A 21,906-nucleotide genomic window follows, 5' to 3' on the forward strand; every position below is an offset into this window, starting at 1 on the left:
CAGCCACTGTGAAGAAAATTAACTCTATCCCAGTTGAAACCAGCACACCCAAACACCAGCAACAGAAAAAGATCTGTAGACATGATATAATTCCTTATAAGGAAGGTAATTTATGTTGGGAATATGTGGAAGGTAATTTCTGAACAAACAAGTTAGCAAGCATGAACTACTCAGTTTGTCTGTTCATGCTTTTCCTTGTCATAGCATATAGTTCACAGAAACCTGGGACATGGGCACATCTGTCCATTGTTCCCACTCAAAGAACGCCAGCATTAAAGCTGTGTATCACAGACTGTATGCTGGGGACAGCTACAAAAAAAAGCATTCCCTTGTTGAGCAGTAGCACTTTGATTCAGTAAAATTACTGGTGACCAGGGCTAATTTCTATATGCAAGGAGATGCTGAAAAGCCATATATTGCTTGAAAACTGTGAGGACATTAGTCCAAAATCACCACTAGCAATGGAAAATAGATTCTAGTACACAAAATTAGCCATATTATTTGTCCACCTGGTCACAAGTTCCAGACTAGCTTCTGTTGGTGTTCAGTCTGGCAAGAGCCTCCAGCAGTAAGGAATCTGCTAGAGAGACCAAAAAAGGCCAGTGTGGTTGCACAGTATGTATGAATGACTGCTGTGTGAAAATACTATTCTGTATATTCGTCATCTGCTTCAGAAAAAAAAGGAAAAATAGAAGTGTCTCTATGAGACTGAAATACACAGATGTCTGAATGAAATGGTTGTTTTACACACTCATTGGTTTCCCAACACAGTTTACCATGTCTGTACAAACATTTGGGCTGTCCCACTGCATAGGTGGTTGGGGACTGAAATAATCAGTTGGAAGCAAGGGATGCTCTCTGTACCAGTTCTGCTGTATCAGAATATGGCCTCAGAGAATAAATCTAGCAGTAAAGTATCCTTCCCTTCCTTTCTGTTAATACTATGTAAGGAATTGAATACTGTGGAAGGATTTGTCTCATCTGTAATTCACATTTTGTACGAGTATAGGGGAATCTAATTTTAACTAGGGATCCTTTTCAAGGCTTTATACCAATTCTAGGTAAGTTCCTAGGATCTTGAGTACAGGATTTATAATCTTTGTTGATAGAAAACATGAAATGAGCTTTTAGAAAGTAAGAACATTTAAGTTCTTTTGTTTTCATTTTCATGTCTTAGATATGATATTTTCAAAGTCTTCTCTACAATGAAGAGGATTAAAAACCTGCTTTAAACAAGACATGCTTCAGATTTTGTCGCAAAGATATGATTTCAAGAGCTTTAAGAGACACAGACACAGAATACAATTAATCTCATTAAGAAGAAAATTGTGAAAGTTTAGCTTTGTGCATTTTGTCAAGCTTCCAACATCACTGAGACAAACTGATTCTGACCCGTGTTAGGAGAAGTGCAGATGCACACGCAGTGAGCTCTCGCTTCCTTACCATACCTGCTCAAGACCTGAGCAGGTTTCCAGGTCCTGATGTTTACTGAGAACAGCTCCCTCTCTGTACTTTTTGGGTGATGCACAAGAGTGTCAAACAAGAGGAGGAAAGGGAGTTAGGATCTTACCTGTGGGCATGCAAGCACTACCAAGCAATGTGGGGATAACCAGCCCATACAGAGACACAGCCCATGCATGTGCTTTGTCCATCTGCCCCAGCAGGACTCCTTTCTTGCTGAAACAGAATCATTGCCTTCTTGAGAGGGACAGCAAAGATCTTAAAGGCTCCTTGGGAGCTGCGTGTTCCCAGAAGGTATGGATTTGGCAAGTCTCTCTCACCAAAACCTTTAGAATATAAGCCTTACAATGAAAATGGTTTGCTTTTCAGTTACCTAGAAACCACTGCCTGGACATCACAAAACTCTGTATTAGACTGTAATTAGATATATTTCACAACATCCCCACAAGGGAAATCACTAATTACAGCAGTTTGCTGAAATTAAGATAAGTATAGTCATGTTTGGTAGTGACTATGATATTATTGCAATCTTGTACTTCAGGCTATGATTGTACCAAATCTCAGAAGCCAAGGGGGTTGGATCTGACTGGCATATGAATAAAGAGTGAAGAACTGAACTAGGCATTAGTAATTTCTTAAGAAGTCATGTTCTCATAAATCACAAGTCATATTAATTTGCTCAGGAATAATTATTCTGGGACTTTGATGCCAGGAAACACCCTGGAACATGAGAGGTTCTGTTGTGTCAGAGAGATAAAACCTATGGCCTCTCCTAATCAGCTGTAGTGATCTAAAAATCCTGTATGTCTATGGGACGGATAATTTTGCAAGACAAGTATATTGGTCATAGCAGCATGGGAAAATCCTAACTCAGAAACTTGTATTTGCCTTGCATCTTCTCATTAGAAATGTAAAAGTACCTTTTTTGTCTTGCATTTAAATACTTTTGTGAAGCATTACTGGCATCAATGTTGAGGTATTTCTATTGTAGAGCTGGGTGCATCTCAGCAGGGAAAGAAGTCTCTTTACACATACAGACTATAAAAAGTTCTGTGTTACAGCAGGTAATCCATCAGTTAATGTGAGGTAACAATATTCTGGTAATGTAGTTTTAGGTTTTGTGAAGATTAATTAAATCATATTTTAGCTTTTAACAAAAATGTATCAAATGTTATTTTTTATTCCTTCTATCAACTTTTTTTTTTAATGGATACACAGAAAGGGGAGCCTGGTTGTGAAAAGACTGCAGAACTTTGGTAATCTGTATGAAATACAGGAGGACTGTTAGACTTCCAGAGAGTGAGCTAGAAGAGGTGAGGGTGTATTAGAGTCTGCATTTGCAAACTATCTCAAACTGTCCTAGCTGGACACACCGTGGAAAGAGCTGGTGCACAGAAGATTCAGTGAAAGAGCAGGATCCAGCCAGCCAGTGCCCAAGAAAAACAGATAAATGGTGCATAACACAAATCCACTTTGTAACTGAGATGTAAAACTGTACTTGGTGGTGATGTGGGTAGCGCTTGCTGAGCTGTTAACTTGAATTGCAGCTCCAAAAGCTCAGCAGCCTTCACATCTGCCCAGGCATACACTTTCACAGTATAGCTGACACCAAAAAGGGTGTTGGTCACCTCTCTTCCTTAGCAACCATTTCTGAGAAATTAGTCTCACTTCCTCCTTTCAGCTGTCCCCAGGGCCCTGAGCTGGGCAAGCCTTTCAGCCTGCTCAACCCCAAAATGGAGCAGACAGATATTTTCTGAAGGAACTGCAGCCCATGAAGAGCTCATGCCAGAGCAGTTCTTGAGGACTGTAGCCCGTGGAAGAACCCACACTAGCGCCAAGTGTGGAGAAGGAGGAGCAAAGAGGAACTATTAAGGACTGGCTGCAGCCCTCATTCTCCAATTCCTCTGCACTGCTTGGGGCGTGGTGGTGCACAGGTAGAGGAGTTGCAAATGGAGGGGTGAAAGTGGTAGGGTGGTGGAAAGGTTTTGTTTTCATTTAGTATTTGTCTCACACCATTCAACTCTATTTTTAATTGGCAAAAAAAGAAGTTAATTTCACAAGTCAATTTTGTGTGTGACAGTAAACGGCAAATGATCTCTCTGTCTTTATTTTGACCGATGAGCTTTTCCAGTCGTTCTCTCCCTGCCTTGTTGAGGAGCAACGGTGAGTGAATATCTTGGAAGGCAGCTGACAGCTAGCCAATGTCAACCCCCCACTTGGTAACAAAGCATCAGAGACAATTTTGAAGTCTTTCCTCTCAACTGCAAGAATCAAATCTGTAAAATCTTGGGGAAAATGCTTTTGAATGGTTGGACAGTCTGACAAAAAATTTTGTGTTTTTTACCTCTGTGGAAAAAACCGAACCGAACCAAATCAAGCAACAGTCTCACAAACCCCAACCCACAAAGGAAGCCCGACTATTTGCAAAGGGATGCACGAAGCTGCAGGACGCTGGCAGTTTTCATGCTGCCACTGCTGCTCTTGAACACTTGCAGGAAGCCGGGAAAGCCGGGTTTTCCGGGGCAGCCCTCACAGCAGGGCGAGCACGGCGGTGTCACGCGTGCCGAGGGGCCGAGGCCCTGCACCCACAGAACGCGCCGTGACGAAGGGTCAGTCCGGTTGAATTTAAAACGCCGGAATGGACGTTTTGCATCCGACTTCCACAGATGAACCCGCGCACGGTTCCGGGCGGGACACGGGTTCCACCCCGTTAGGGCGGAGGGTTCACGGACTCGCTCCTGCGGGACTGGCGCGGGGGAACACTCGCCGGGGCGAGGGAGCGATGGCAGTCACTGGAAAACCACGTTTTCCCGCTTCCCCCCGGTCCCCTCACGCCCGGGGGTGTACTGCCTCCGGCGGCGCCTCTCCCGCTGTCAGGCACCGCTGCCCAGGCGTCTCCCCAGGCCTGCGGTGATGGCTGGAGCGGGACGGGGCGGGGACAGAGAAGGGGAAGGCGGGGGGAAATGTCGCGGTCGCTACGGGAGACGGGGGAAAACCGGAAGCCGGCGGGGCGGGGCGGCGCGGCGCTGGCGGGCGCTCCCCATCTCCTGGACGCTCCCCGTCTCCCAGCCTCTCCCCTCCGGGCGGCGGCAGCGCCAGTGCCATGGGGTGTTTCTTCTCTCGCCGCAGGAAGCCGGCCCAGGGCGGCCAGCAGCAGCAAGCGGGAGCCGGCCAGGACGCGGCGGCCGGCGAGGAGAAGGCGCCTCAGTACAGCTGGGACCAGCGAGCCAAGGTACCCCCCTGGCCGGTGCCGCCCGGCCGTGGCCAGGACAGGGCTGGGGGTACGGGCTGTCTCGGCGCCCTCCCCTGCCACCTGGGGTTTGCGGGGCTGTGGCCGGGGCAGGGCCCCGCTCGCCACGGGGGCAGCGGGGATCTTCTCCGGTCCCGCCGTCACAGCTCGGTCCGCGCAGTTCAGCGCGGTTATTGAAACAACAACAAAGTATTTAGCCTAAGGATTTTACCAGGCAGTCTCAGACTGTGCAAGCGGGCGCTGGATCCCGCGGCTGCCGCCGGTGCATCGGTCCCCGGTGCCGCTGTGTCCCGGTGCGGCTGCCGCTGCCTCCCGGTGGGACAGCGCCCTGTGGGCGGAAAGCTCGGCTGTGACAGTCCCCACGGGTAGCGAGAGGGTGTCTGCCTGCCGTCGGGATTTCTGATACAGTCCCCTGGGTGTGTGCGTCACACGAGCAAACCGGGATTGGCGGCAGCTGGCAGGGGAGCTGCTTGTTCCTGGGCGGGCTGGAGTCCCCACACCTGGCATTTCAGCGGAGGCATAAAACTCGTGCGTTGTGTCCTGACTGTCAGTATTGATTCTTCCTGTTTGTCTGTTTGCACTCCTTTGGTGGTGGTTTTTTTTTTTTTTTTTTATTTTAAAGCTAGAGGAAGTAGAACTAGTTTATCAGTCCCTAAAATGACAGATGAAGACAAATCCTTCCCAGTGCTGCTTCCTAAGCTGCTGAAGGCAATCGTAAAGTCTCAAGCAGGAAAGTGTTTAGATACTGGATTGAATGTGTTTCTTCCTAGCCTCATTTCAACTTTCACTTCCTAAATATATCATGACATCATAGCCCTGCTAGGCCTCTCCTCCTCTCCTCTCCAGCTGCTTTCGGGTGGAGGAAGGAGAAACTGGGGCAGGCCATAAAACTTAATTAATGTGGTTTTAACAAACAAAATCTCCAAACCTTTAGGTCATATTTTACAGGTATGAAAAAGAAAATGTGTGAACTTATTTGAATGTTTAGCTTGCTTGTTTTTTAAACTTGGCCAGGTGCTCTAGGGTGTCTCTTAAGTCTTCCAAGTAGGTTAAGACAAGCTCAGATGGAGATGAGCTAGAGAGCATGTGTGTGGCCCGAAGGAATCAGTTCCTTGAGGATAAAGATGAGTGATCTGTGTTGGTCTTGTTGCTTTGACTGGATATGGATATTTACAATGCAGAGAGAGAAGGCGAAGATGGCAGCCTGTCACTTATATGGAGACTATTCTCAGAGGGAGAGGGCTGTACTGAAACCATAATTTAGAGTGGCAGAACAAATTTTAGTCTGTCTAAAAGTAAGTTACTGAATCAGCACTTGGAATAATATTTTTTAGTATTAGAGCAAACTTATCAGCTAAAGCTCAACGGGTATGAGACTTTTTACCCAGTCTACTTATATGGCACTAACTTTGAAAACTAAAACGAGGAAAGTCAGGATATAGAAAGACTTGATTCAGAGAATAGCCAGCCTTGTTGCTAAGGAGGTGACTGTTTTTAATGTGCTGGAAGTAGGCTCAAGCTAATAGACGAGGCTATTGCAGCATCAACAGTCTATCTCTCTGGAGTAAAAAAAAGTGTGTCACGTTTTGTGTGTAAAACTTCTTCCTTTTCTATAAAAGACTCTTAGAAACCAGAAGAATCGGTGAGTTTGGGCTGTGCTAATGAACTGTGTAAGCCATCAAATTAGGCACTTAATTTTGTACTGTACAGCCTAAGAATGGCTATTTAATGTTTAAGACCATTTCTCTTGCTCTTTGCAGCCTTATTTTTCACTGGACTTTTTTAGTATATGCTTAATACATTAAACTAGGAAAGCATTAGAGTCACCTCATCTTAGGTAAAGGAATACTGAACATTTGGTGCACTAAACTTGTTGATTCCAGTTTGTACTGAGACTAAGTGAGCATTAATACAATAGCTTTAAGTGTTGTTTCTGATACCTTATCCTGTTGTCTGTTGTTTTCTCATTTCTGATGCATCACATATACTTACTTATTTTACAATGTGTGTTTGTATACAAAGTTAAATTGAAGTCAGTTGAAAAACTTGTGGCATGAAGACTCCTTTCTGTTCATCAAGTCCATTGAATTGTATTCTGAACCCTGAAAACCTCAACTCTGAAAATGGATGTGCTAAGTGGTCTTTTGATGTTAATTTCCACCATTTGGGTTGGGGATGTGTTTCTGATTTTAGGCTTTCTTACTCAATGATGCAGTTCTGGTTATACAGTGCAGTTTTGCAAGCAGGTTTGGTAATTGTCTGTAGTTCTTGTAAACTATCCTCTGTGTCTTCTTACAGGTGGGTACATCTTGCTGCTCAGACGCTCCAGCTGTCTTCCTGTAAACTAATGCCATGCTGACATTCTCACTGTAGGCAGAAAAATGTAGACACACTTGTGTGCATGTTTGTCTGATTAGGGATGTGGAGAGAGGTGACTGCTAGTGACAGCTGTGCTGGAAGAAGCTCTGAAACGGAGGGGTTCCTCCAATGAAACTATTTCTTCTGCTTCTCTTTCTTCCACTTCTCAACACCATCGCTAGCTGAGTCTATTTTAATTATGTTCTGATGGCAAAGTATAATTACTATTGATACTGTCTTCTAGTGTAGACCTAGGCAAAGAGTAATATGATGATATCCTAGGGCCCATATAACTCTTGTGTAATAGCCCCAAAAATGGACCATGTGGTAGAAAACTCTAAATAGAAAACATTATAAAATGCTGATAGTTGAACTGAAATTAAGGAAAGGATATGAATTTGAGGGGCCTTTTCAGATTTCTGCATGAATTTATTAAGTGAGGACAGAAGTTTTAAGGTATGCAAAAATTAATCATATTTAGATTGCATTGTAAATCTGCTAGAAATTCTGTAATGCTTGCTAACCCCAGTTTGGAGAACTGTGTGAAGATTACTTATGGTGCAGTAGAGGAACCAAAGGATCAGTTTATCTTGAAAACAGAAGGGAAAAGGATGAGTATTCAGTTTCTCGCTGCTCTAGGATTCTTAGTCCATGAGAATAAGTAGAGCATGGTTTATTCCAGTTTGTTATTACTGCATCAAATCCTGAGGACTTGTTAGGTCTTGTTGATGTCTTTGGCCATCATGAGAGTCCCCTTCTGACCAAATGTGGGAGAGGAACTTGGTGATGCTCAGCTCATCTCAGCCTTCTTCAGCTAGATTTTCACCTGGAAGATAACACTATGTTTCTGCTCCTGGTCTCCCTTTTCCTTTCCTACCTTACTGCCTTCTGTATGACTAACATTGTTTACATGTGTGACCAGAGCAATAACTTCAGCAGTAACTGAGTATGGGTATGTACAGACAGGAACTTGGATTTTGTGTCTTGCGATGGCAGATACACTCATGTGCTGTGACCTTCTCCGCACAAGAAGAAACACGAATAGCTGCATCATCTTTTTTTGCAGTTGTCTCACATTCGAAGAAGTAGGATTAGAATACTTATTACCATAATGGCATTTAGAGCTTAGAGGGACTTTCCTTCCCAGATGATTTTTTTCTTTTAGAAGGAACAAGTAAAGTTTTGTTTTATGTCATCTGAGTTGTAACTTAACTGCTTTAGTTGATAGGAACATGCAGTGATCATTGTTGTATCATGCTGTGATGACCATATTCAAATGGTTTAAAAAACTCAGAGGTTTAACCTTCTACATAAATCACAGATAGTTTTTTCTTAGTTACCTTACATGTGAGGATCCTTCAAGAGTGGTCTGAGCTGATTTGGGCATGTTGAACTGTCTAGATATTGTTTAGGTAGTCACTTTGTATTTTATTTTGAATATGAATAAAATAACTTTTTTTTCTCTAACTAAGTGGTGAAATATTCTGTCCTTAAATCCAGTTCCTGGTGCACCAGAAGAACTACCACAGTATTTCTCAAAACGTAGTCAATAAACTGAGAAACAGTCAACAGGTTCATATTAACAATATTTCCAGTTAAGTCAGGTATAGGCATGTAATAGCTTCCTTTCTTCCTCCTCTTGTCCTGTCTGTAGTATTTGGCAATGGTTTGCTGCTCAGAAAAGTATGACCATTTTATGCTATTATGGGTAGTCTGGAAGAGCAGGAAGATTACCAAGAATAGAATGAAATGTGGATTCAAGCTGTTATATTGGCCAGATTTAAAGTCAAGGTGTACAGGAGATGCTCCAAGATGAGAAACTGTATGCTAGTGACTGGAACCTGCACTTCTCTTTCCACCTTGTCTCGTTATGCACGAATCTCGAAATCTGCTGGAGGGTAACTTCAACAAGCAGTCTCCAGAGGATGTTGCAACTCACTACTTCAGGGCACCAAACCCATGCAAGTATGAATTTGCAGAAGTGTCTAGGCCTGGGAATGCATTTTTCTTTCTTATTTCCTTTCTGTTAATTCCCCTGCTGACAAAAATAACACTTAAAGCTTCTTAAGTTTGTGTGCCTGCCCTATAGCTGCAGCTTTTAATGTCACTGGGTCAGCAGCCAACTCTTGTATGTTATCATCTGTATATAAGTTCATAACTGAACTACCATATGTTGTAACTTAGAGAGATAGGAAACAATTTTTTGAGAACTATATTTTAAAGGGAAGACCTTAGTGTAAGTGGTTTAGAAATACTTTACAAACTATTGTTTGTTCATCAACCTAGACACAGGTAACTAGGGGAGAACTGTGAACTGTTAAGAACAGCAGTACCTTCTCGTATTTGTGGAGGTGTATCATTCTTCACTGAAACTCCTTTCCTGATGGACCCTGTGAAAAAGCCTTGTTAAAACAGGAACTCATACCAGAAAAAGTTCAAGATGTTGGGATCCTTGGTGATTCCAGGCACAGTTACCACTAAGAACTCTGAAGGTCTAGTACTCCCAAGTCTTCTTCCCAATGGCAGCTGCCTAGTTTTGATGCCAGTAAACTGGATGATGGTTGCTGAAGAGATATATGTCATGTGCAGCTTTCATGTCTAGCCTCTGACCTTCTTGCAAGGCAAGTGTTTGCAGGAAGGAAAGCTGCCTAATACACCTTGCACTTGTTGCAACAGGGTGTCCTAGATTTCAAAGCAACCATGACAAACTCTTGTTTGCTCTCACTTCTTTCTTTATTCTTAAAATCCTTGCTCCTTACGATTTTTCCTCTAGTCCTTTGTAACAGACTTCTCACCATTGTTATTGCTGATAACCAAAAATGAGACTTCTGTACCTGTTTTGAGAGGGAAGAATATTTGTGTAAGCGGGGCTCTTTCATCATCATATGTGGTTATTCTGTGGAGTAATTTCTGAACCTGTGCATAATCACTTCTGTTAGAAGGTTTCAACTCCTGAGCTGTGTGCATGTTTATTAATGTATGATTCTTACCTACTCCAAAAACTCTTTAAATTCATCTGAAAGCATTAAAAGATGCCTCTGTGAATCCTGTCATCCTTTGAACTTATACCAGCCTGGGGGGGAAAAAAAGGGCATTTAAAAATCTGTTAAGGGCTGGAGAGTAAAGCATCTGTCTGGGTGAGATGGGTGAATTTGGACAGAGCTTTTTGAAACTTTATCCAAATACAAAGGACAAATAGATGAGTTATCAAATAGTTGATTTTTGCTGACCTGCCAACTGCTTAAGATTTTATAGCCAATGGTGCACCAGATGAATGGGTAGAGAAATGAACATAGCCCTGGTTATGGTTACATGAGACTGCAGATGTTACCTTTTTATGGTGGTGTTTTTTGTTTGTTTGTTTGTGGTTTTTCTTTGTTTTGTTGTTGTTGTTCTTTGGTTGGGTTTTTTTTTTTGCTATGTTGCTAAGATAAAGCTTAAGAAGCATATAGGGTTGACCATCAGGATAAAGAAGGTGGTTGCAGTGATTTAATATTAACCTGTTGATGAGACCTGAAGACTTTAGACATGGTGAGCATGAACTAAGAAGGCCAGTGGCATCCTGGCTTATGTCAAAAATGGTTTGGCCAGCTGGACTAGGCCATGAGCTGTGCTTGGCACTGGTGAGGCCGCATCTCGAATCCTGTGTCCAGTTCTGGGCCACTCACTTCAAGAAAGACACTGAGGTGCTGGAGCATGTCCAGACAAGGAAAACGGAGCTGGTAAAGGGTCTGGAGCACAAGTCTGATGAGGATGAGCCAAAGGAGCTGTTGTTGTTCAGGCTGGAGAAAAGGAGGCTCAGGGGAGACCTTATCGCTCTCTACAACTACCTGAAAGGAGGTTGTAGCCAGGTGGGAGTCAGTCTCTTCTTCCAAGTAGCAAGTGATAGGACAGGAGGAAAAGGTCTCAAGTTGCTCCAGGGGTGGTTTAGATTGAACATTGGGAAAAATTTCTTCATGGAAAGAATTGTCAAGCTCTGGAACAGACATCCCGGGGAAGTGGTAGAGTCGCCATCCCTGGAGGTATTTAAAAGATGTGTAGATGTGGATTTGTTTAGTGATGGACTCAGCAGTGTTAGGCTAATGGTTGGGTTTGGTGGACTTGGAGGTCTTTTCCAATCTAAACAATTTTATAATTCTATGAACATGTTAACAACTGTTAGATGCATCCTCAGAATTGTAGTTCTGCCTTCATGCCTCTTTCTCTGGCATATTTCTTTTACCCAGGGGAAGTGATATATTCACATCTGCTACAGTCTATTGGGTTACCCCCTCATCTCAGGGGCAATAACCCAGTGAGGGGGGAGAGTGTTAAATCTATTTTGTCATGTTTCACCTATCATTCAAGTTGTGTCAGGGCAGAACTCTTAATTCATGTCAGGGTAATAAAATGAAGCTCCTGAATCTGATAATAAACTGAATTTTTATCTTTAACTTTCTTTCTCAAAAACTCTCATTTGAAACTCTGTAAGCTGTGAGTTTGTTGACTAACCAGTGTTTTTCACCTAGACCTAAATAAAAATGCAAAGTGAAGGTGAAGTTTCACATATATCTGCAAAGGCCACTGGAAGGTAAACTTATCTAAGTATTCTTCCCAAGAGTGCCAAGGCAGTGGAAGGATTAAAGAAATGTTTACTTCAGATGCAAGGACCACTTTTTTTGTGATGCTGCATGTATCAGGCCCCAGGGGCAAAAGTCAAGTTCCTACCCCCTCAGGGACCTTTTTATTCTCTCTCTTTCTCCCCCACGTTCCCAAGGCCTCAGTGTATCTCTGTTAGGGCTATCTCTCTCTTCTCACATACCAGAGAGCAAGGTTGAGAACTTGTCTTGCTATGCAGGGTGGGGGAAGCATTGAAACTGCCTTTGAGTTACCATTTAGGCAGAAAGCCTTCCTAGCGAAAACCGAGTTCTATCTTTCTGTTACAAATTCTTCTGGAAATGTATCTATTCCCAGATGGCTGTATAGGATGAGCTGGTGCTGCTTCAGAGGCTTTGTGGAGCAGAACAATTTAGAAGGACATGCTTAGGTTCCAAATTTCAAAAAAGCTGTAAGTTCTGGAAACACTGAACTTCTCCTTCTGAAGAGAAGGAACTGTTCCTCTGTGCCTTGTTTTGAAGGCAGTAAGCCTGTCTCCAAGGGTAATTTAAAAAAATCTCCAGCATACAGACATACACAAACATACATAAATGTTCTAGGAGTTGCCTGGGAAGACGGTGTCCAAAACCAATTTTGATACCTGTATTCTCAGGTATGAGAGAATATGAATGTAAATATCTTACATGTGGATCAAATATGTAACATTACGTGAGGCTAAAGACCTTGGAGAGTTTGAATCCTAAGCATACGGTATGACTGAGTCTCCATGCTATGTCTCCCAATTTTATTTGTAACTCTTCCAACTAACTTTCCTGGATGTGTACTAATGAGAAGAGAATTCTAGGAAGCTATCTTCATTGTCTCAACTTCCATTTTATTTGGAAGATTGATCAGCTGAAAACCTCCTTTCCTGTCTGGATGTCAGATCTGTTGTGTGCAATGAAGTACATTTTATCAGGTGGTAGACACTTCTAGCTTCCTTTAGCTGCTCTGGCCAAAAGCTGCGCAGGCTGAGCTGGTTTAGTGAATGTCTGGCACTAGCCCATCCTGGTTTATGCCTTTTGCTGGTCTCTAAGTATTGTCTGAATGTTTGGCATGCTGGGGAGGAGGAGTTTCTTTCACAGAAATTGTTGTAATGCATGATAACTGATTATGGTGCAGCAAACTTTAGGGCCATCAGGCTGATATTCAAATAGCATGTTTGTGGTCTTGTGTCAGGCTCCTTCCGGTACTTGTATACTTCCAAGTGCTATTTTAATAAGCTTTCACAAGAGGGCAGAGTAGAATTTGCTCCAGGAATTGTGATTGTCTGGAGACTTAATGTGTAACTAGAAGTGAGCCAGCTCAGATTCCTTCAGTGTTATAACATGGGCTGTATTATTCATGCTTTCCACCTGTATCACATAGAATCCTCAGTACTGTGTGGCTCTTGAGTCACAACTCCCCAACAGAGTGTCCCAGGGACAGCCACAGAGTCTCTCAAGTGTTCCTCTCTAGCGCAGCGATGCTGGAGTGTGGAGGAGGAGTGGTCTGTAAACATGCCCCCTGCACCACCACTGCCAATTTTGGCTTCTTGGACGTAGCTAAAACAATCTCGTAGTATTTGTTAGCACAAAAATCTTTTCATTGTTAGCACAGGAAAATGCTGTGCTTTAGATAAGCGAACTCTCTGTAGTTTTCAAACATAATAGAGGAGATACTGCTTGACAGCAACAGTGTTTCCATGTTTCCTTGCAACATGTTGAGGTGTTGTTAAATATGATCAAGAAAGCTACTCAAAAAGTAAATACTGTGTATCCCTAGCTTTATGAATCTGTATGTTGGACAATTTATTTATTACAGTTACTACTCTAAACCCCAGAACCATCGTCCTTCTTGAAACAGTTCAGAGTCCATAGAAAAAGCTAGCTCGCCCCCCCTTTAATAAAGAAAGGACAAAATGATTTAGTTGCTTTGTTTTGTTTTGTTTTGTTTTTTTTTTCCCTGGCGAATCTCAGAAGCATGGTTTCAATTCTTTGTTGTTCCTCAGTACAGTGTATTCCAGTAGTTTAGCTAAAAGAGCAGCTTCTGATCTTTCATAACTCTTTGAAGAGTCTTCTGGAGTTTGTCATGCACAATTCAGTGGTACTTCAATTAATCCACTCAGTTGTCATTTAGCATTATCATATTCTCTGTATGTGAAGATTTTAACTTTCTTTTTTTTTTTCTTCCTCCCTCAGATTGACCCCAAAGATTACACTTTTTCCGGACTTAAAAATGAAGCTGTGGGTCGACTGCCTGGAAAAGTAGCAGGGCAACAATTTGTCATTCAGGACTGTGAGAACTGTAGCATCTACATATTTGACCATTCTGCTACAATCACTATTGATGACTGTGTAAATTGCCAAATCTTTTTAGGACCAATAAAAGGCAGCGTGTTCTTCCGTGACTGCAAAGATTGTAAATGCATAGTTGCCTGCCAACAGTTTCGCACTCGGGACTGCAGAAAGCTGGAGGTATTCTTGTGCTGTGCCACCCAGCCCATTATTGAGTCCTCCACGGGTATGAAATTTGGATGTTTCCAGTACTATTATCCTGAGCTTGCTTTACAGTTTAAAGATGCTGGTCTGAGTATCTTCAATAACACATGGAGCAACATCCATGACTTTACCCCTGTGTCAGGAGAAAACAATTGGGGCCTTTTGCCTGAAACCGCTGTAGTCCAAGATTATGTTCCTCTGCCCAGCTCTGAGGAGCTGAAAGCTGTCAGAATTTCTACTGATGCTACAAAGAGCATAGTACCAATAACTCGAGGGCGGAGACAGAAAAGCAGTGATGAATCATGTTTGGCTGTGTTTTTTGCTGGTGACTACACAACTGCAAACGCCAGGAAGTTAATTGATGAGGTAAGCAACCTTTGTCTTCATTCAGCTTTTTGAATTCTTCATTAAACTTTCCTCTGGACAGCCTTTAATGCTTCCTGAAGGGGAAACACACAGGCTCTGTTTGTTTACTGACCATACTGATCAACTGCACTGTTTAAAACCTTAAAGCAAGATAAGAGACTGAATCTCATTTGATCAGTAAGTTGCTTTACAGCTGACATCCTGTGAGTGGCACCTCTATCCTCTAATAGTTCCAGTATATTTTTCCATCATGGCACAGCAAAGCAATGTTCTGAACAAAATGTATAGTTGATTTGATGAACTTGGTCAAATCAGTAAGTGATTGACAGCGCTTGTGAAAGGGATGTAGCTGATTAACTTGTTAGCTTACTGCCTTACAAAGTCACAGCTAACAAAAGTCTGTCCTAAAAGTTTTTCTGTGCTAAGAGAGACTCTGAAAAAATAATGTGTTAAAATGTATCTCCTGTGACATCTAATGTTGTAATTATTTTTTTTCTGAAAGAGGCCGTGAGTGTTTGTCATGGCTAGTCAGCTGTCTTCGATTACTTAAATAGCTGGTGTGGTCTTTTTTTTTCCTTCCTTTCTGTGTGAGGCAGCAGCTTCCAAGCTCAGCTGAGTTTGTACTTTCCTGGGGCTAAAATTTGAGTGTGGCTGGCTGCTTTTAGCACTCTGAAGTGTCAGGGTAGCCATGTAGCCAAGTAACCATGGGCTACAGCATCTGAGAGAGGTGTCTGCAAAAGCTGCTGATCACAGTGTTGTATGATCCACTAAACAACTGGTGGAGCTCTTTCCCTTGGGTTTTTAGCTGCAGGGTGTTTCCTTGCCTCCTCTTTGCCCAGTTGGACTTTTGTGGAACTGAGTTACTAACAGCTTCTTGAATGAAGGAAGATAATGATACTTATGGTGGGGGTTTTTTTCTGGAGAAGGAATAGCTACAGTAAAGAGGATAATAGATGTGTTCTCCCCTGTTAGTAGTTCTATAGGTATTAAAGTTAACAAGATGCTAAAAGACTAGCTAGTGAGATTCTGTGGAACTCTTACTGCTCTGTAGATTAATGGATGCTTTGGAAGTATAAATGTATTTGCTGCTTTTCCACGTGCTTTTAGTTTCATATTAGATTTAGAGTAAAAAGGTATGTGGGGGGTGTGATGTGTGCATGTGTTTTCAAAAATTTGTAACTATTTTTCCAAGATGGAAAGCTTCAACAGTGGATAGATGAGAGGTTGAGCTAATGCTTGACTGAACTATTGCAGACTAATGAGAACTAACTGCTTGATTCCAGATGCTGAATGCTTTTAACTCCCATTAGTTTCAGGTTCTGAGGAATTGTGGGGAAAAACACAACCCTGAGCCATAATATAAAACAAAACCATTCACATTTATTCCTTTAGGTGCAGTAGGGCAGAGGAGAAAATATGGATGAATGGAAAGAAAATAAACAGAAATGTAGAAAAAGAAAATGGTCTTTGAAAAGAGCAGAAAGGGTCCCTTTGCTCTGTGGTTTAATGTGTATGGGAAAACTGGGTATATTCCAGTGTAATCTGGATAATCAAGCTGAACTCTCTGCCTTAGAAGCATCTTTAACATGAATTCTTTCTCTGGTAACAGATGACTGGTAAAGGCTTTCAACTGGTACAAACTAAAGAGGTCTTAATGAAGGCAGAGGATGCGCACAGAGTTTTCCAGCAGCATGCATCAGAATTCATTCCACTGCTTGAAAAAGGTGAGTTTGTGTTGTTTTCTTTCTCCTCTTGATATAGGAATCTGTCACCAGAGAGTTCTGGAGAAGAAAGAGAAGTGAAGGAGAAATTTGTGTTTCAAAGGCATACTGTAAAACCTGTTGAGATGAGTTCTGGAAGCCTCAGTGAGGCCCTAAACTGGCAAAAACTCCTGAAGGCGTCAGAAACGTGTATTTTGTGGCTCTGTTAACCCCCTCTAGTGGTCCCACCACATAGCTCGGGAGCACTGGCAATGCAGGTCTGCCTGGAGTGGTCAAAAGAAGCTCATGCTCTTAGGCTGTTTTTAACTTATCATCGTTCCTGCTCGACTACCAAGATGTTCAGAGTTTCTGTATAAATATTTAAGTGAACCAGTATAGATGTGCATAGAGCAGACAAGCATTAAATTCCTGTTTATAACTGGTGTACTGTCAGAGCATTTCAAAAGCCTTTCTATTGATTTAACTGCTATTGGGTTTTGTCTCTTCTTGCAGAAGTACTGACATCTTGTTATCTGTTATATGTTAAAGATCAGTATTCACTCCCAAACTTGGCAGCAGCTTGCAGGTTTTTTCATGGTGAGACAAGGGGTCTGTGATATTCATTGCAAGAATAGGACAAAAGATGAAAGTCTAGTTTATGGTCTATTTTGCAGCCATGTGGGAAGAAATACCATGTTCAGAATGAAACCAGAGAAAGGGGATGTGCAAATAGTGGGTGAGAAGAAGTCTAAAAATCAGGCAATTTGCTATCTTGGGACTGAGGCAATAATGTCTGAATGACTCAGTCCTACTCCAGATGTCTGTGAAATGGCTCACTATTTGAGCAGTATAGTCTGACTCACTTCCACGATGCCCAGCTCTCCTTAGTGTTTTTCTGCTATTGCTGTCTTTCAAGAAGTAAAATTGGAATCCTGCCAAAATCTCTGCAAAAAATGAGCATGGAATAGCTGATACTTTTTTCTCAGATAACACTGATTTTTTTTAACGTGTTTAAATGTTTTCAATTCTTTATCCAGCATTATGGGGCTGCTTGAGCAAAAATTATAAAATGCTTCTTGTGAGCTTCACAATTCCCTATGGATTGAGAAATCTGCTGTTTTGATGCCAGGCTTAAAAGTAGTATTGATTTTAGATGAAACTATTTTCTAGGTCCAGTGGTTGCTTTGGAGTTCAATGGAGATGGTGCTGTGGAAGGATGTCGAAGCACTATAAATGAAGTTTTTAGTGGGACCAAGGTAAGCTGATGTATTGCTTTATTGACAGAAAATATTACAGAATGTCTGAGCTACTTCATGATCAAGATGTGCTGTTGACATACTAAAAAATCTTTTTAGGTTCATGAGTAGTAAAATCTGAATACCCTTTGGTTGTTGTTGTTTTGGTTTTTTGTTATTTGTTGGTGACAAGAAAATCTTGTCACTCCTAGGAAAGCAAGTTTTAAATCCCCATATCCACTGAAGAATAGACAATTTCCACTTAAAGTGACAAACCCTTTGCTTTCAGGCAGCTGTTCAGAGAACACTAGAATGTCTTTTAGACAATGTGTTCATACAGCTCCTTGCTGTCTTTTGGTTCTTTTCAAAGACTTACTTGGAACTAGACTGCCCAGTTTCTGAAAAACAGTCTTCTTGTAGTAAGTCATCTCATTTAATTTTTTGACTGAGGCTATTGCTTGCATGATAAACAGCTACAACACTATCTTTTACACTGAACTGTTTGGGTATTGCCTAAGACAATTGTAGTTGATCTGCTGAAAGCTTTCAAAGGTGACTGTCCTAGAGCTTGCACTTCACATGCTTTGATAAATTTTGAAAAATGCAAATGTAATTGAAGTTATTTCAAAAAAATAGTCATCTGCTGAAGAAGCAACTAAGTTTTTTTGAGAGAAATATAGCACAAGGGAGTCTTTCTTACAAACTCTGCCTTTCTGTCAAAGGAAAGTGGTAGTCTAAGGATTTCGTGTATTTATTTTACACCCACCCCTCCTGGACAGAATTGACTTTACCAATCAAAATACATCTAAATGGACACTAGCTGAAGCTGTGACCCCTGAATAATCAAGCTTTAAACTTCTAATCAGTAGAAGGCAAGGGTTAATGGAGCTAGCATGTCTGCTGGGAAGGGGTGATGGTAACAAAGCTCATGACTGAGAGAATTCTAGGACTGTTCTGTCATACAGTGGAAACCAACAGAGTTGTGCCCCTCATGAAATGCAAAACTAAAAATTAGCATTACTGATTCCAAATGAGCAAAGACTGCTTTTAGTGATGCATAACTATTTTCTTGTTTAACAAAACAGGTTTTTGTATCGGAAAGCAAGGCATCAGCATCTCAAGATGTAGACAATTTCTACAACTTTGCTGACATGCAGATGGGAATGTGAAGTTTAGCATGAAGATGTCCATGTATGGTTTGTCTTGGCACTTGGATGTCACTTGGCTTGAATATTGAAGTAGTTTTGTCATTTGGTTTTGTATTTCTCGTATATCCTTTTTATAAAGCTACTGGTGGTTTTAATACCATATTACCTGAACTGGAGTAAATGGCATAGCTCTCCATGTGCATTGTGTTTGAAACTTATGTTTTAACTCCAAAAACAATTGAGCTTTTCTATAACTTTTTTACAATGATTTCTAAACATCTATCGACACTTGAATGTTTCTTGACAACATCTAATGGTTACAAGTATTTAAAAGTGCAATGCTGATCCAAGTTTGATGCAGTAGTAATTGTTACCTTTAACTCAGACACATTGTTTAGAAAGTGTATTTGTGTGAAACTTGATGCTCAAAACTTTCCCACATGCAAATTTGTCTTCACTGGGGGTCCAGGAAGGAAGCTGTAGTCATTGACTTTTTCTGAAAGCTTAGTCTGAAATGAATTGTCCTTATAGCACACTTTCAAAAATGGTTTTTGACTTTGACTTACTCTGCTTCAGCATACTTTTTGAATAAAGTTGTTTGCAACAGCATTTATGCCGAGCCTTGTCACAAAAGCATTCTGGTAAGTGAGCACTTGCCTGGCTTTTCTGCTTTGAGGTGAACTCTGAGCATGAGTGGTCTGCTGAAGATATTCTAAGGTCTACTCAGGTTTTCTGGCGATACAGCTGCCTCTGGCATTCCCAAGTCACATATGAGATATACATGAAGTTCCCTTGGACTCAGAGCAATAAGTCTCTGTCCCTTCTAGCAAGCAAATCAGTAGTCAGAGAAGAGATCTGATGGCATTTAAAACCCCCTTTTCTTTGCTATACCCCAGGAGAAGGCTTTTATATTCAGCAGTACGAAAAATTGGCTGTAAAGTGCTACACACTGCAGTAGGGTTTATTTTGTATTAATTCTAAAAACAGACCGAAGAAGTGCTACTAGCATTTTTTGAGATGCATTTGAATAGTGATCAGAAAGAATGCTAATTGCTAAACAGTGCATATGAGAATGCAAATCTATATGGATATTAAATACATGATTGATTTATTTTTGCATATTACATCCTTACGGATTTTTCTACATGAACTTAAAGCTTATGTCCTGGTTTACAAGCCCTCTGTAATACTTGAACAGAGTGTGCATGCAGACACACAAAACCAAATTTCGTAATCAAAATAGTGGCTTGCCAGTTTGCATAGCTTTTACAATTCAGTGAATGGATTTGGACTGTGTTGAGGTGCTAAACAATTTCCTCATTATGGTCATCTGTCAAAAGGGAAGATCTTGCACATCTTAACTGAAAATGAGTCTTGACTCATCATTTTCACAGCTCTGGAGCTCCACAGTGGGTGGCTAAAAACACGTCTAATTTTTTGGAATTGGCACATGAAAGAATCTGTTCTTCTGGAATTCATAATACTGTAATGCCAAAGAGAGGTTCTGAACTATCATTTTGTTGCTACTAGGCAAATGCTTGCTATTAAACTAGAAAATATGTCCTTAGGACTTCTTGTTACAATTATGCATTGATTAAATAAGGAAGAATATCTCCTGAATAAACTAAACTAAACCAAGGTAAGAAAAATGCTACTTCTCTGAAATGTTTTTATTTGACAAAATGAAATAAAATCAAGCCACTACCAGAATCCAGCTGGTAGTAGAAATTGCCATTTATTTACACTTAGCCAGCCAGGATTAATTTATTTTTATTATATGTCTGGGGAGAGGCTGCGAAAAGAGCTAGAAATTTTAGATTGATCTCTAAAGTACTAGCACAGCTCTTCAGTCAACATTTGCAAGAATTACTCTAGACACATACAGTAAATGTATTATTTTGGTATGGACAGTGCATTAAAATTTTGTAATGTACTAAAGAGCTGTCATTGTATAATTTATCTAAGCAGTGCAGATATTGGACTGTTCTAGTTTCTAAACTTTTACATATAATATTTCCAAAGTTATACCTTGACACATGATTATGTTTATAGTTTACTTTCTGTATCATCATTGCTCTGGAGACAAAGTGCTAAATGGATTTTTGTGGCTATTTTTACTGAAGGACAGGATGATTAATTGAAAATTAATCTAGGCTTGAAACAGTGGAAAAACTTGTCTATATGCTAGGAAAGAGCACAGTGTTGCTTTTTTTTTAATGATAGTCTGATTACAAACATAAAGAATTGTTAATAAAAAAAAACCTAAATAATGAAGGAGTTTCTCAATCCAATTATTTCTCTTTTGACTTCCATTTTTTGCTAACAGGTGTCAAGAACACTTTTATCCTAAGAGTCAGGTATTATATGCATTACAGAATGGTACGTGTTTCATGTAGTCTTTGTACATTTCATGTAGTCTTTGTACTTGTCATTTGTATAGCTTTTTATGTAATTTGTATTGCACTGTGAATGTGATTCATAATAAACATGGGGAGTATCTAAACTCTGGATTCTGGAAGATTTTTTTAAAATTATAGTATATTGTAAAACATAATGTAATTATATTAAGTATAAAAACTGATTTCCATGTTTCAACGGGGACTTTGATACTTACAGCTTATTGAAAATAAACATTAACTCTGTAGTCAGCCATCCTCCAAAAAAGGTGATTTTCTGACAGCAAGGATTTTTCCTTAGTCACTGACAACATGATTAACTGCACACTTCAGTTTTCCTAAGAAAATATAGAAGGTATTCATATATCAAGCTGTACAGATAAAAGTACAGATATTCCTGGATGGAGGCTGTTAAAGGATCTCTGTGTACATGTGGTGGTTTCTTTTTGTTTTGTTTTTTGGCTTTTTTTAAAAGTTGTAAAAGTTTTGTGCATTTTAAATGTTCTTACCTCTTTGGGTACTAGATGCATGCTAGTGATGTGGTCATAGCAAAAACAGATTGTGGTGGTTATACTAGTATAGTTGTTCATTTAGAAAGCAATTCCTTTATATATCCCATGTAACATCTGAAAACAGGTAAACATTTAATAAATTCCAAACTCAGCTTTAAACTGGTCAGAAATGAGAATCTTCCAAGTAGACATGGTCTAACTCATGAAGTTAAATGTTTGTAAAGAACATGAAGTACTGTATCAATATAATTTTCTTCTGAATATATTGATTTAAATTGTGAAGCTTTAAAGAATCAAAGCTTTTGGTTTACTTTTAGCTATTATTGTACAACTTTACCGTTTAAAAAACCTCCTGTTACCCCAGT

At 40.7% G+C, this 21,906-nt stretch overlaps 1 protein-coding gene across 1 annotated transcript; it reads left to right on the forward strand.

Annotated features, from left to right (window-relative positions):
• Positions 1–4,496: 4,496 nt before the first annotated feature.
• Positions 4,497–21,136, forward strand: RP2 (RP2, ARL3 GTPase activating protein). The gene is made up of 5 exons (XM_027642926.1): positions 4,497–4,693; positions 13,885–14,550; positions 16,160–16,274; positions 17,421–17,506; positions 18,571–21,136. Exons 1-5 carry the CDS (start codon positions 4,565–4,567, stop codon positions 18,652–18,654), a joined length of 1,080 nt encoding a protein of 359 aa, XP_027498727.1. The 5' UTR covers positions 4,497–4,564; the 3' UTR covers positions 18,655–21,136.
• Positions 21,137–21,906: the final 770 nt, after the last annotated feature.

This window comes from Corapipo altera, unplaced genomic scaffold, assembly GCF_003945725.1.
Source record: "Corapipo altera isolate COAL_440 unplaced genomic scaffold, ASM394572v1 0, whole genome shotgun sequence".
NCBI lineage: Eukaryota > Metazoa > Chordata > Aves > Passeriformes > Pipridae > Corapipo > Corapipo altera.